Source organism: Xiphophorus hellerii, chromosome 5, assembly GCF_003331165.1.
Source record: "Xiphophorus hellerii strain 12219 chromosome 5, Xiphophorus_hellerii-4.1, whole genome shotgun sequence".
NCBI classification, from domain to species: Eukaryota; Metazoa; Chordata; class Actinopteri; order Cyprinodontiformes; family Poeciliidae; genus Xiphophorus; species Xiphophorus hellerii.
The window spans coordinates 28,899,081-28,915,609 of NC_045676.1; the positions used below are offsets into that span (position 1 = coordinate 28,899,081).

At 38.0% G+C, this 16,529-nt stretch overlaps 1 protein-coding gene across 1 annotated transcript; it reads right to left on the reverse strand.

The window, feature by feature from the left end:
- Positions 1-2,199: 2,199 nt before the first annotated feature.
- Positions 2,200-13,573, reverse strand: LOC116720468 (protein GPR108-like). The gene is made up of 18 exons (XM_032563758.1): positions 13,007-13,573; positions 12,079-12,195; positions 10,832-10,882; positions 10,583-10,668; positions 10,430-10,500; positions 10,133-10,308; positions 9,987-10,049; positions 8,675-8,776; positions 8,452-8,585; positions 7,838-7,913; positions 7,650-7,723; positions 7,044-7,161; positions 6,259-6,389; positions 4,572-4,591; positions 4,439-4,488; positions 4,048-4,131; positions 3,188-3,309; positions 2,200-2,508 (listed from the first exon to the last, which is right to left on the reverse strand). Exons 1-18 carry the CDS (start codon positions 13,100-13,102, stop codon positions 2,421-2,423), a joined length of 1,659 nt encoding a protein of 552 aa, XP_032419649.1. The 5' UTR covers positions 13,103-13,573; the 3' UTR covers positions 2,200-2,420.
- Between the last annotated feature and the right edge of the window lie 2,956 nt (positions 13,574-16,529).

Below are 16,529 nucleotides of genomic sequence, written 5' to 3' on the forward strand. Positions count from 1 at the left end.
TTTTTATCGTTTCAAGTCAAATTTTTTGACATGTTACGTTGGAGAAAATACTACAATCTTGAGTCAACCACATTTCCATTTACCTTAAAACTTCACAAATTGGAATTACAAAAATGACCATTTTGAAGACACGTTTTCTGATGTTTGTGAAACTGTATTTTTTTCGACACTATTGGAATACCGACACAGTTTGTGCACATTTGTAGTGTGTGCATCTTGTCAAACATTTTCAACTCCAAAGCTTTCTATTCAAAATGTTGACTTTGTAGCCAAATTCTGTGCATGTTCACCCACAGCAGCAACCAGAGAGATTTAAAAAAACTCCAACTTTATTGTGGCAATTCTTACATCCATTAACCTTCTGTAACAATTAAAAAAAATAAAATAAAAAATCTCTTTATCCGACTCCTGTAAATCTGTATGGACTGTTTACCTGTGGACTCCCGGCAGGTGGAGACGGGCTGCCTGTGTGGCAACATTGCAGATCAAGGAGTGAACCAGGAGTGACTGTGGTTAAATCTCAGTCTCACGTTTCTTGTGATTGGGGTTCATTTCAAGGAATAAAAGAAAAGATTCAAAAATCTCACTGAAACTGATCCATCCTGAAACACTGTGCAGTTCATAAAGTGTAATCTGTCTCTTCTTTTATGAACAGTCATATTTACAAATCACCTGTTACTGAATGATCTTCTACCCTGTCCAGAGCAAAAAATGGTTAAAAACCAAAAGTAGGTAAAGTGGACTCAGTCGTACCACTAAAGCACTAAATTACAGCAGCACTCCAAAATGACACACTGGGAGGAAACGCCTCGTCCTCCGACACACACAATGATACTGGAAAACATTTCAATATGCAAAAGACAGCAACATACTGAAACCAAACAAGTAAAATAAATTAAAAATTAAAAAAACATCCTAGGGCGTGCTGCCCTAGGATGTTTTTTTAATTTTTAATTTTATTTTACTTGTTTGGTTTGGAGGCCTTGGTCCTCAATGCGGATGTCGCGGGTTCGACTCCCGGTCCCGGCGACCTTTGCCGCATGTCCTCCCCCCTCTCCTGTCTGCTTACTGTCGTAAAAAATACAAGCCACTAGCGCCACAAAAACTCTTCGGAGAAAAAAAAAGAAGAAAAAAAACATCCTGCTGTTGATTATTCCAACCTAAAAATCAATGAGCAAAACATGTACGGTGCAGTGTGATTGGTGGGAAACGAAGCTCTGTTTCCTCCATAACATCAATTTTTCTTTTTTTTTGTCTTTTCACCTGAGAATGGGCTATTGCATCCAAATGAGGGAAACCTAGATTTGTGTCACATTACGTTAGTTCCATGTTACAGAAAAAATAAAAAAATAAAAAAAGATGCTACCTGCAGAAGTACCGTTTTTACATAGCCGGCATAAACACATCCGAGTCTTTGTCTATACTGTGAACCCTCGCTGTAACACGGTTGACCTCTCCCGGCCTCGCTGCTTTGCAGAGTTTTTTGCGCAGTTTTTTTTCCACAGTGTATTGTGTTCTGCGTCCTGATTGGATAAACAGTCTCCGCGCTTCTTCTCTATATACTGTAATGTGCCAATAACGTTACGGTATTAAAATATACGTAATACACCTTGGCAAATTTTGGCAAATATTTTTGCCCAGAAGAAAAAAGAGCGACAACAACTACTGATAACTATGTTCTTCTCTCAAAAAAACACACCTGCACCACACAGGCTTCAGAAGAAAAAGACACTAGAGAGCGGAGTCAGGCGGCAGCGTCACAGCCACAGGAACAGCGAAATACACGAGTCACAATTTGTCCTACTGTATTCGTATTGATGATTAAAATGATTGTTTTACTCTAGTTATTTGTAAGAAAACGTTCTATTTGTTTAAAAAAAATGCTTAGGCCTGAAAACAGTTTTTGTTCTTTGGTTTCAATGTAGAGTATTTAATTATGCTGTATAACAATTGTAAAAAACAAAGGTAGCTACTTCACGGATTTCGCCTATCACGGGTTCTTTTTGGAACGCAACCCCCATGAAAAACGAGGGTTCACTGTAATAATAATAATAATAATAATAATAATAATAATAACAAGCATTGGAGAGAAACAGAGTAGAAAAAAAAAGAATTTCAGAGCTGTGTTCCATTTTCCCACCCATCCAGAAAAAAAAGAAATGGAAAAATAAACCCTCCTGGAGCTCTTCAGGTTTTGGGTGGAGCACCCCCAAAGAAAATGGACAACCTCCGTCATGTTAGCCATCTTTTTTGTTGTTGTTTTTATGTTTTGCATAGCCAGACAGTGGGCATGAAGCTTTGCAACCACTTGAAGAGTTTTGAACAGAGAGCCGTCAGCAGAAGTGGTGGTGGGGGGTCTTGGTCCATATGAGCCCCCACCCCGACCCCGGCTGGTCCCCCCCACCCACTCAGCCTCCTGCTCACAGAGTGGGCTCTTTCTGGCGCTCGCGTCCGTTAGACGTCTTCTTAACTTTAGAGATTCCCTCCAGAGCGCCCGACTCTGTCACTCTGCACACACAGACAAAAAAATTAAAAAAAATAGAGGAGAATGCTTCATGTTAGACTGGGATCATTTTAGATACAAAACAAATGAATAAAACTAGGATCCACTTTTTCCACTTGCACTACCGACATCTGAGGGTTAGTTTGAGCTCATACAGAAAAACAATGCTGCCCAAACTTCTATTGAACCGCTACACTTGTTTGTTTGAGACAATAAAAGACTTTCTTTAACAATTTTAGGAAAATGTGCATTTTTACATTTCAAGCCACAAAGTTGAGTATGATGATTAGTCATGATTAATCACAGCAATAAAGTGCAGATTTGAATTTTAATCGATTGACAGCACTACTTAAACCTTTCGTTTGTTTTTTTTAAACAGACATAAATGTACTGAACTATTCATTCTTTTGACAACTCTGCACCAGAACAGCACCATTAAATACACCAGTAGCTTCACAGGCTTGATCAAACATGTAGAAAATAAACTGCGACAAACTTTCTTTCAAATGGTTCAGAAAAGAAATTAGAAATTCTAAACATAACGTAAAATAAATAATAAAACGTAACAGTCCTTATGGACCGGGCACATTGTCATTGATACCCGATATAGAATTCTTTTCCAATATCGGAGCCGATACAGATATTAATACGGGATCGGTGTAGCTCCACCTCTGACACACTCACACTTCATCCTTCTCCACGTCCTCTTCGTTCAGCGGGGGCTGCAGGTACGGGTTGTTGGACGCCGGTCGGAACTTGTAGCCAGTCAGCACAAAGAAGATCAGAGTGGACACTTCCACCAGAAACTGAGGACCAGAGGAAGGTGTGTGTTTTACAGTGAGACCTCAGTCAACTCAAATCATCTCAGTAAAGATTTTTTCACTTTTTTTAGTGTTTATTTTAGGGCTGCAATTGACGACTAATTTAGTAGTCAATTATTTTTGATGATTAATCAATTAATCGGATTTTTCATTTAATCACTTAAGCGATTTTTTACACAATATTTGAAATGAGCTACAAGATGCAAATGAAAAATTACTTCTTATATAATAAAAAAAAGCATTTTGTTGCTTAAATGCAGTAACAGAATCATTTAGTGAATTTGAACCAGTTCAAAGTCAAATTTCACCACTTTAGGAGTTCTGGGTACAACATATTTACAGATGTTTTTTTTATCCTATACATTATACTGCACAATTTTAGCTTAATTGCTGCTCTGAATATGTTAAGTTCATTCAGCATATTGACTTATTTTTTTAGTCTGTATATCCAGTTAATTAATCAATTGTTAAATTTGTTGACAATTATTTGAATAACTGATTAATCACAATTAATCCAATTAATCATTTTAGCCCTAGTCTGTTTTTTACTGAAGACAATCCCAAATTCAGTTTCTCTGAACAGCTGAATATTAATAGAAGACTATAAAACAATTAAGTACAGAAATGTCAGCCTACAGAGCAGCAGGCTGAAGAAAATACTCTATTGGTCCCAAACAGAAATTAAATGATAAAAATTTAATTAAAAGACTCTTGGAGTCTTACCTCATAACACCACTGCCACTGGAAGGACATTGTGATCTTCATCAAAATGGCTATGATCCTCGTGACGAAGATGTAGCAAACGATCTACAATAAAGATTTAATTAAAGGCAGAAAATCAGACTGTTGAAACAGGATTAATGATTTGGCGCTTCCTTTAAAATCCTGGCAAATGTTACCGGGAGATGTTGTAATTTGATAAAAGTGTTCTGTTCAAAGATGAATAGGTTAATTTTTTTGCTTTTTTGTTTTAACTAAAACTGAAAAATAGCACCTTCATCAAAACTAACTCTATTTTTGTTTGGGTAATCTAGTTTTACAGCTGCCAGGAAAAAAAGACATTTTTGTAGGACAAACTGAGCTCTGGTCAGCACTGCTGAGGCGTCTCTCTCACCATGACGTAGTAATGCTTGAACAGCTTGAGCTTCTCCAGGTTTTTGGCAGCTGGAAGAAACAAAATCCAAGTTTAGAGCAAAAAAGACAAACATGGTGATGCGTTCACTTAACTCAGGGAAAAACCAGCCCACCTTTTAAGAGACGCATGGACCTGGCGACAGAAAGATGAGAAAACACGTCAATCTAAAGATACTTAAATGTTTTATCAGGTCAAAATAACACTTTGCTACATCGGTGAAAATTTAAGTCACAGCCGACCAGTCACACATTCATACACCGATGTGCAATTAGAGGTTAACCTCCGACCCCCAGGAGGAAACTGGAATCGAACCCACAACTTTCAGGTTCCGAGACAATTACTCTGTGCAGAACTCTGCTAGCTTACTTACAAATAAGCTGAATTTATTTATCAAAAAGTCTTAATTACCTACACAAAGTCAGATCAATGTCACATTAAACTTGGATGTAGACAAATATAGTCTATCATTTCCATTTTCTTCAAAGTTTTAGATATTCTTATAAATCAAAATTTAATTTTTTTCTTAGCTTCTCCATTTTAATTCCATGTTTTCCCAAAGTAAAATCAATATTTCACCAAAAAAGTTTCTATAATCATATGGTTAGTAAAAACAAAAATTTCTGTACTGTTAAAGACTGTATTAATAGGGTATATTTTAATGACTTATCAGTTCTGTAAAGCTTCTACAAATCTATCAGTTTGTTAATAATTATAGGCATATTGGGAATTTAAAAGGTAGAACACATTACTGTCAAAGTGAGAAACAGTTTTTCCACATTATTACCCTTATGAGTTGTCCTTCAGTCAGAAAACTCAAAAATTCGATCATTTTCTGATCACTGACAGCATCTACCTAAGTGCTAACAGGATGCTAACAGTAGCAATTTCTACTAATGGTAACAGACTCAAAGTTAGCTATTTTCAGTGTTCAGAATTGAATTGAGAGAAAGCACAAAATAAAAAAGCAGTTTAAAAGGAGACTATGTTTTCACAAAGGTAAGTTGGTTGGTTATTCAGGCTTCTATGACGCCAAACGACACTCCAGTTGGTTAGCAATGATAACGGCTAACAAAATATGCTAAAGACTGCATCAGTTTAGTTTTTGTGTGAAATTAGTGAAACCCTTTTATGGCCACTTCTCTTTTTGACAACTGACCTCTGACCTCATCTCTGGTTACTGAATTCAAAGTCCAAACAACGTGTTGTAGTACTCTGTGTTAATTAGAGATGCACCAATCCAATGTTAATATCTGTATTGGTACCGATATTGAAAAATAAAAAAAATCTAGATCGGGTATCAGTGATGTTCATGATCCATAAGGCCAGATGTATTCAGGCTAATTCTATGACTTATGGTTTGAGCGACGTTATGCTTTATTATTTTACATTATATTTAGAATTTCTAACTGCACTTTCTGAACAATTTGAAAGAAAGTTTGTTGGAGTTGGATTTTTGCATGTTTCACTAACCTACTATTTTAGTCAGTGTCAGTTTATTATTTACTTCACATTGGCTGCTATACTCCTAATTGCACTGACTGAACAAATTAAAGTTTTACATTAGCTTGTGAAGCTATTGGTATATTTAAGTGAGCTGTACTGCTGCACAGTTATCAAATACATTTGTAATTCAGCACATTTATGTCTGTGTTAAAAACAAAACCCAGAAATGTTTTAAGTGTTTTAAGCACTAAATCTGAAATGGTAGTGAAAAATGTGCACCGATGCATCCCTTGTGTTAAAGAACAAAACTAGATCTACAGTTAACACGGCCTCTTCAGGCTACACATCACACTGACCAGACGACGGGGAACAGGATGGCTCCGCAGCAGATGAGGTCCACCAGGAAGAGGATCTCCTTCCACAGATAGTACTCACTGGAGCCTTCCTCTGTCGACTCGATGATGATATAGGCAACATTTGCCAGCACCTGGTAGGAAGACACACACATACACACACAAACACACACACAGATATATTAGAAAGGCACAAACTTCAAACTATATGCAGGTTCCCAAACACACACACGTTTGTGTGGCTATCTTTGTGGGGAGATTCCAAAGACTTCCATTCATATCTACAGTTGAAACATTACACTTACCACTTACAGCCTAAACCATTATGTATCTAACTTTAACCAAAATTCAATTCACACCTTAGTCCTAAACCTGACCCAAAAACAGCATTTCCCCTTGTGGGAACCAGGCTTTGGTCCCCACAACGTCGTATGTGTCAGGAACATGGTTCCCACAAAGTATTACAAACAAACACACATTTGCTCAGCTATCTTTGCGGGGACTTTCCATTGACTTCCATTCATTTCTACAGCCTAAACTTTACCCTTACTTTGACCCTAACCCTACCCATTACATACCAAACCCTAACCAAAACTCAATTCACACATTAGTCCTAAATCTGACCCCTGACCCAAAAACAGTGTTTCCCCTTGTGGGGACCAGGCTTCGGTCCCCACAAAGAGCAGTGTGTCCCCACAACATAGTATATGTCAGGAAAATGGTCCCCACAAGGTATTAGAAGCAAACGCGCGCGCGCGCACACACACACACACACACACACACAATACCTGCAGAGGGATTACTATTACGAAGATCATCTTCTCTTTGTAAGAGAGGGCGTATTTAATGAAAGCCCAGCCCATCCCAATTAGTGCCAGAGTGATGAACAGGAGCGCCCCCTTCAGCCTGACAAATACAGGAGTATTAATACAGAATGTTAAAAACAAATAGGATTCAAACTAGAGATGAATGACATATCAGGATCAACATTGGTATCGGACGATGTTCGTCATTTTTTGACATTCTGATATTGGCCCAAATTAAAAGTGTGCCGATGTAATAACGGACTTTTACCATATTCTCCGGACTATGGGTCACTTCGGAGTGTAAGCAGCTTAAGTCAAAAAAATGTGTCATGAAGAGGAAAAAAAACATATACGTGTCAATCTGGACTCTATTTAAAAAGAACTGTGACTCACATTCATGATATACGGTATTTTCCAAACTATATTTCAGGTATTTGTTTGGCCATGTGAGAGAGAGTGTTCAACTTCAGCAGAGAGGCCATTTCAGTGGTGTGGTCCATTTTTTTCATGGTAGAGAATATGTATGTCAGCTAAAATTTTCACACCAGTGCATCTCTAATTAAAAAAAATCCAGCAGAAATAACTTACAGGTGTGTGATATAATACATGACGGCCCAGCCTTCGATAGGATGACCCTCGATGTTGATAAAGTGGTAGTTGATCTGTGAAAAACAGAAGCCATGGACACATAAACTACTTTGTCTGTTGTGATAAAACAGAAAATACCTCAAGCTGTTGTTGAGAACGTGAAGAGAATTACTAGCACAGTGACCTACACTGTGGAAAACTAAAGATGTGGACTTGGTGAATGCCAGTGCAGCCATCAGCCAGTGGATCTTAAACACATTGTGTCTGTAAAGAAGCAGATGAGAAAAAAACTTCATATTTAAAGTTAGTAAGATGGTTGCGGAGATGAGTCACTCCTTAATCCTTAACGGCCTTTTACAATTCAAGACTGTGTGCTTGTTTGGTTTGGGTGTGGGAATCTCCTGTGCCCTGCAGGTGCAAACCCTCCGAAAGGTAAACAACCTGAGAATCTTGGGTTTATGCTAGTTAACCATCTAGCTAACTTTGTGGTCTGTGTGGTTAGCATGATGCTAAAGTTTTAAACTCAATAAAGAGACCAAGAACAGTACCCCCTTTTTGCTTTGGATAAAAGACAAAAAACACAGAATGACATTAAGAAAGATAAAAAGAACCTAATCAGTGACAATGTGAATGTTTGCATTGTCCTAATCAGAGCAAACAACAAAAATAAGGAGAATCAGTACCCAGTTAGATAAAAAAGAAGGATTAACACATGTAGCGACATTTTTGTGTCCACCATGATATGACAGAACCTCTGGGATGTAAAAGAAATCACAATTTGAGTGTAGTTCATGCCATGTACCTGTGCTTCATGAGCATGTAGACCCACACCATAGCAGTAGCGAAGAAGACTCCGGCCATACGTATGTAAAGACGAGGTAAAGGGATTTCGGCTGCAGACAGGAAGCTCCCTGGGTTCATCTCTACCACATCCAACTGCAGGGAGGTGGAGGGAGAAAATGTTAAATGAACACCTATCAGACACCTGAGGGCTGGCAGAGCATCGCCAACGCTCGTTGACTCACCGTCAAGGCATAAGGCAGCTTGACTCCGGCCACCTTGTTCCGACAGTAGTGGAACTTCAGGCTGTACAGACCCTGATCCTTTGGGCCAATGACCAGGCGGAACTGTAGAGGAGGAGAGACATTAAACCAGACGGCACAACAATCGATACGCATCACTGGATTGGACGGCGCTTATCAGCCGCTGCAGCAAGTGATGCGCTCCTTTAGCCGCCATTGCTACGCAACGAGTCACGTCCACAAAACCATACTGTTCCAATGCAGGATGAGCAGGAAGCGGTCACAAAAATGGCATCCTTAATTCTAACCTGATATCTATAAAATGGCTTATCAAAGATGAGAAAATTGCAGATCTTCTGATTTGTAAACTATATGTTCTTCCTGGATTTGAATCTATAAATATTTTGCTTTCTGAGAGAAGACTAAGTGGATCTGTTTTTTATATTGGTCAATAATTTAATTTTACATAATTGCAGCTGTAGAAGGCATAGTATGTTCAAGTTTAACCAACTATTGCTTCTATAGTTTATGAAAACTTTCATCCTAAATGACGATCGTCATGTATATCGCCATGTTCTACGGACAAATGAGGCAATCACACACAGACCCATTGCCATAGCAACAATAAGACAAAAGCTCTGCAAGCTGACAGAGCAGAGATTACATTCATGGGTATCAGGAACCAAAGAACACATAAACATTTCCCCCCATAAAAAGTACGTAAAAACTATGAAGCACAACATTCAGTTTGTTACAGTATCATGTATCTGGCTTGATGTTTATTTTGCAATTATTAATAATTGGTTGTCTGAACTTAATGGTGGTTGATTAACTAATTTGAACTCCACCAATGACCTATCAGAGAGTGGGTGTTTCGGTTGCCTTATTTTAGAGTTACAGGGTATATAATGACTTGCAAAATCCATCATTTTAGCCCTTAAATAAATTCTAGGAGTGTAAAACAAAAGTTTAATTTATTCACTCCCGATGCTCCATAGATATCTTTATATTCTTTTGGGTCGCATTTTTCAGTCGGTTCATTCTTCTCTATTGGATGTAACGTTTTCTTGTCTATGATGTCATTACATTTGAAGACAATTAAAAGAGAAACCCTTTTTCAGATTTTTTTTGCTGGTCATTTTCCCGACCAGCGATATTCCTGACTCAGTCTGTAGCAATGTTGCATGTAACGCCATGCACCATTGATTTACATCAATCACGTACTGTAGATGTCCAATCCTGTAAAATACATCAACGAGCAAAGCCAACCAAACGCTGCCAAAAGTTGTCTAAATGAAGAGAAAAGGGCACTTACGCTGAAGTTGTATAAGCCATTCCTTTTGCCCAGGGCTAAAATCGGGTTGACTGAATTGTTCAGCTGCAAGAAATTCCAGTTAAGACGCTGATTTAAAGAACAAACTGCACAAAAATGTAGCCACAAGAAAAACTAAAAAATCTCACCAGGAATGTAGTTTCCTCTGGTTTCTTAGCATCCTCAACAGGGTTTGACTTTTCATTTGCTGGTGGTACATTTTCCTGACCTCCTGGGATCTCTATATTATCATCTTGTTTTGTGTCTGGCTTTGCTGGTTTCCCATTTGAATCGTCAGCAGCCCTCTTTGTAACCTTCTTTTTTTCTAAACAACAGAAATGGAGGCATAGAAACACATCAAGATTAACTTTAGTCACTTTAGAACAATGGTGTCATTCACTCTGCAGCAGTTAATTTGAGGAGGCGTTAGAATCAGCAACACAAACCTTTAGGTTCATCCGACTTGGCTTTGGCAATCAGGAAGTTATCCTGAACGCCCATGGCGCTCACGTTGACCCTAGAAGGACAGAAGTCAAACTCTTAACCTTCGCACAAAGCTGTGACACATTAGGAACTTATGAACCTAAAACAACACACACCCCAGATGCTTGCTGTCAATGAGAAAAAGAATGAGAGGTTTGTCGTTGGTGGTCGTTGTGGGCGGGCACGTCTCGGTCTCCTCCGCCTACGGAGAACACAACAAGACTCTCACCATCTCCGGTAAAAAAAAAATTAGAAATGAATAACGTTGAACAGATAATATATTATCGAGGATATGTTTTACTAAACAGAATACTGTTTGAGAGCTGTAGAAAACCAGATGTTTAATTATGAAGGCGGGTACTCACTGTGTACGACAACACCCCATTAACTCGAGACCTGGACAGGCTGAAGCCAACCTAAAGCAGACAACAATGTGGACATGAATCAGCTTTTGATATGACTGGCATTTATTTCCATCAATAGTCAGAGAAAACCTATGATTAGTTGTGGTTAGGCCCGTCATGATACATTTTTCTGGATGATAAATTGTCCCAGACAATTATAATTTATCATATAATTCACTGATTTATTGCTTATTGTGACAGCACAGGTGGGCATTTCTTGTATTGTTTATCATGAAACATTTGTTAGGAGAATTCCGATTTATTTTTGTCTCAACTTTCAATTAATGTAAAATATTATTATTATATTATTGGAAATCTTTTTTTTTTTTTTTCCATTTTTTTCTCCGAAGAGTTTTTGCGGCACTAGTGGCTCGTATTTTTTCGACAGTAGGCTGACAGGAAACAGGGAAGGAGAGGGGGGAAGACATGCGGCAAAGGTCGTCGGGACCGGGAGTCGAACCCGCGACGTCCGCGTCGAAGACTAAGGCCTCCTAACGTGGGACGTGCTAACCCCCTGCGCCACCACAGCACGCCCCGGAAATCTTATTTTTACTATGTTCTCTGCTGTTTGTTCCACGAGAGCATCTACAAATATCAGTAAATTAAAAAATATAATAAAAAGCAATTACTGTGTGCAGCTTAGTGATAGAAATCACTTCTTTATGTAAGATGTCATGAAGAAGCCCATTTCAGATGAGCATGGTTTTCTCAATCAAAAAGTTTCGACTTCTGAAAGTCGTTTTCTTTAGTAAAATTTATGATTTTTCAAACTCAGAAACTTCAAAGTTTTTTTTCTAGCAAATTTCTGAGATTAATCGCAAAATATCTGAAATTTTTGGCAGAAAAGTGCTCCCTTTGTATCTACTATGGCCTACAGCAAAAAGTATCTTAAATAAATTGCAAAAAAGTAGTTTGGGTCACAGAACAAACAGAGGTTTCCTCTTTTCAGCACTGCGTAATCAAGCATTTCAAAACTGAGCAGTGAGTACATTACACCAGTCTTACAAATGAAGAGAAAATGTATTCAATAAAGAAAAGACAAACTGTATCAATTACCTCATTATTATCATTTCTCAACCAGGACCTAAAAGAACATACTAGAGTTCTCACTGCAAAACTAATATGAGCAGAAAAAAATTATTACTGCTTCCTTCAACTTTTCTTTTTCTTTATATTTACCTGAAAGAAAATGAAAAAAAATGACTTACTGGGAAGAGGTTGTAGTTCACAGTGTCATTGATCCACAGGGAGGACAGACTCACATTCAGAAATCCATTTGCAAAGAAACCAAAATTGTTGAGGTCAATGGCAAACCGTGTCTCGTTCTGAAAAAAAAAAAACAAGTTTAAGATTTGTGAACACAAATACTTTAATCATACATAAGATAATTGGCTCTCAGAATGAACGAAAAACAAATGTGAAGGTTTCGGTTGAAGCAAATTTAGTCCATTAGCTAAAATCAACATTTCTCATGTTGATTTCAGCTCATTTGTGAAATACTTTATGGAAATACCTAAATATGATATATTTAAGAAATGTCTGGGAGGTTTTTTTGTCCCAACGTTTTGTGGAAATTGAGATACTGTCTCAATTTATAACGTAAACACATGATATCAGTATCATTTAAAGCTTACTCTAAATGATTTTTCAGCTAAAATTGTTTGTTTTGACGCAGAACAATTTGCACGGCGCTAACATGCCCACTGTCACATTTGACCCGATATAAATGTTGTCCACATGCCAAACAGGCGCCGCTTTTTCTTGTTTAATCGGTTACTTTTTCCACAAACATAAACATTTTAAAGATCACAAATTGCAATTTAATACATTCATAATCACAGTGACTCCGTTTTGGTTTGACCTTTAGAAATTTTGAGCCTATAAACAAAGTTCAGGTTTTCTAGAAACCATGAAATGGCCACAGCCGAAGCTAGCTACTGCATAATCTCCTTCACAAACACATACATATTTGACATAAATACAGCAGTGTGACACTGTGTTAACATGTTTTATGCCATTGAATGTAATCAACACGCTGTGGGTTTATTGAAGCAACGTCAATGTTCGTGGCGTTAGCATTAGCTACCCGGGCTAACGCTGACGTTACTCTAAACCAAAACAGTGTTACGCACTTACCTCTAGCCTGAGCTTGTGTATCCTCGCGTTACACCCCGACAGCAGCACTAAGAGTAAAATTACTGCAACGGACAACTGTATGTGCGGCACAGCCATCACAACACCTGCTAACGTTGACTGTTAGCTGTCGACAATTCTGCCAGATAGCTAAACAACAAGCTTGCTAGCAGTCCTTCCGGTCTCGAGTCGTTACAATGAAATTTATCTTCAAAAACGACGCTCAGCCGCACAAATGACCTACTTCGTTGTTAAATAACAACACCGTCTTTTATGTTTTCCAATGTATAAGTTCTTTCATTGCGTGAACTACCAGCCAGCTTGTCGTAGACGTTGGGAAGCTGCCACTTCCTGGTTTGCAATATCACGGAGGGTTCGGACGGAGCCGTCACAAACTGAAGAACAACAAATGATTTGTTCTACAGCTGGAATAAATATATCCCGCAGGCCAGTGAGGGGAAAACATGATTTATGGCGGCTCTTCAGTCAAAAATGTTATTAACAGTGTCAAAAGTTTCTATTGACACGATTTGTCTATACCTTGTATTCTTGTGCTACATTACGTCACGTGGTTTAACTAGGACGTGGACGTGAACGGAACCACCCCGTCGTACATAAGCTTATATATGTATGAATGGTATCAGATCTGTGAGACTAGTAAAAAAATAATTAAATATTAATTATTAAGTTTCCGGGCAGAAGGTTTGTTTGACTGTAACAAACAGCAGGAGCCACACAACATGAATAAAACCTGAAACAATTTATTATAACTGAAACTGCTGCTGAACAGCCCCCAACACTTCCTATCATATTCCAAAATATCAGGAATATTTTATGCGATTCCCACTGCTGAAAGCTTTTTCCGTTTGCATTCACTTAGTATTACCAAATTGTCTTCACAGTAGTTTTTTTAATCCACCCATGATATTCCTCAGTATTATGCTGTTCCTGTTACCGCCCCCTTGTGGTAGCAACAAAACATTACAACTAGACTATTAAGAATAAAATGAACCTTTTAAGAAATTTGAATCTTTCCAACTTGGAGCAGTGACTGTATTTCTGCCGCAAAGCGCTTTAATCCTCTGATTTGTCTTCACTGAATTATGCTGCGCTATGAACAGACTGTTTAAAACCCACTTTTTTGATTTTTTTTGGCAAATATTTAAATGGGTACTTTGTTCATTAAATCAGCTGCAGTTTAAGCTGCAGACATGAGAGTTCAGAGGGCAAAACATTGTGATTGTCTGTAGGTTCCATCTGTGGCTCAAAAACTAAATTCATTAATGGTTTGGACTAAAACTGGAGCTGTGATGAGGAATATTTTGGGTAAAAGGACAATCTATACATGGATTCAAGCAAAAATCTATTTTTTTTAAATGACTTATTCTTGAGGTATATAAAGAATAATGAATAAGGTAGATTTTTTTTCAGGAATTATCCATAACTGGATAAAAATCTTTACTTTGCACTGTGAAATTTCTGAACCATCTGCACATTTATAAACAATTTGAAGATGTAGATACAGGATTATTTCCATGTCTGTAGAAACAATTAACTGTTTTTGTTACCAACTGGTGCCAAAATATACTGACCAACATGTGCAATATTTTGTTTTACTCATGTATGTACATACATGTTTTTACAGCTGAACAAGCATCTTATAATAAAATTCTGGTCATTTACATCCGTCGTCATTCTTGCTTCAAAAGTCAAGGTTTTCTAGAAAATTTCAGATTTTTTTAATCAAATCTCTGACTTTTCAAATAATAGTAATTTCCAAGTTTTTTTTTTATCGTTTCAAGTCAAATTTTTTGACGTTACGTTGGCGAAAATACTACAATCTTGAGTCAACCACATTTCCATTTACCTTAAAACTTCACAAATTGGAATTACAAAAATGACCATTTTGAAGACACGTTTTCTGATGTTTGTGAAACTGTATTTTTTTCGACACTATTGGAATACCGACACAGTTTGTGCACATTTGCAGTGTGTGCATCTTGTCAAACATTTTCAACTCCAAAGCTTTCTATTCAAAATGTTGACTTTGTAGCCAAATTCTGTGCATGTTCACCCAAGGCAGCAACCAGAGAGCTTTCAAAAAACTCCAACTTTATTGTGGCAATTCTTACATCCATTAACCTTCTGTAACAATTTAAAAAAATAAAATAAAAAATCTCTTTATCCGACTCCTGTAAATCTGTATGGACTGTTTACCTGTGGACTCCCGGCAGGTGGAGACGGGCTGCCTGTGTGGCAACACTGCAGATCAAGGAGTGAACCAGGAGTGACTGTGGTTAAATCTCAGTCTCACTTTTCTTGTGATTGGGGTTCATTTCAAGGAATAAAAGAAAAGATTCAAAAATCTCACTGAAACTGATCCATCCTGAAACACTGTGCAGTTCATAAAGTGTAATCTGTCTCTTCTTTTATGAACAGTCATATTTACAAATCACCTGTTACTGAATGGTCTTCTATCCTGTCCAGAGCAAAAAATGGTTAAAAACCAAAAGTAGGTAAAGTGGACTCAGTCGTACCACTAAAGCACTAAATTACAGCAGCACTCCAAAATGACACACTGGGAGGAAACGCCTCGTCCTCCGACACACACAATGATACTGGAAAACATTTCAATACGCAAAAGACAGCAACATACTGAAACCAAACAAGTAAAATAAAATAAAAAATTTAAAAAGCATCCTAGGGCGTGCTGTGGTGGCGCAGGGGGTTAGCACGCCCTAGGATGTTTTTTTAATTTTTTATTTTATTTTACTTGTTTGGTTTGGGGGCCTTGGTCCTCAACGCGGATGTCGCGGGTTCGACTCCCAGTCCCGGCGACCTTTGCCGCATGTCCTCCTCCCTCTCCTGTCTGCTTACTGTCGTAAAAAATACAAGCCACTAGCGCCGCAAAAACTCTTCGGAGAAAAAAAAAGAAGAAAAAAAACATCCTGCTGTTGATTATTCCAACCTAAAAATCAATGAGCAAAACATGTACGGTGCAGTGTGATTGGTGGGAAACGAAGCTCTGTTTCCTCCATAACATCAATTTTTCTTTTTTTTTGTCTTTTCACCTGAGAATGGGCTATTGCATCCAAATGAGGGAAACCTAGATTTGTGTCACATTACGTTAGTTCCATGTTACAGAAAAAATAAAAAAATAAAAAAAGATGCTACCTGCAGAAGTACCGTTTTTACATAGCCGGCATAAACACATCCGAGTCTTTGTCTATACTGTGAACCCTCGCTGTAACACGGTTGACCTCTCCCGGCCTCGCTGCTTTGCAGAGTTTTTTGCGCAGTTTTTTTTCCACAGTGTATTGTGTTCTGCGTCCTGATTGGATAAACAGTCTCCGCGCTTCTTCTCTATATACTGTAATGTGCCAATAACGTTACGGTATTAAAATATACGTAATACACCTTGGCAAATTTTGGCAAATATTTTTGCCCAGAAGAAAAAAGAGCGACAACAACTACTGATAACTATGTTCTTCTCTCAAAAAAACACACCTGCACCACACAGGCTTCA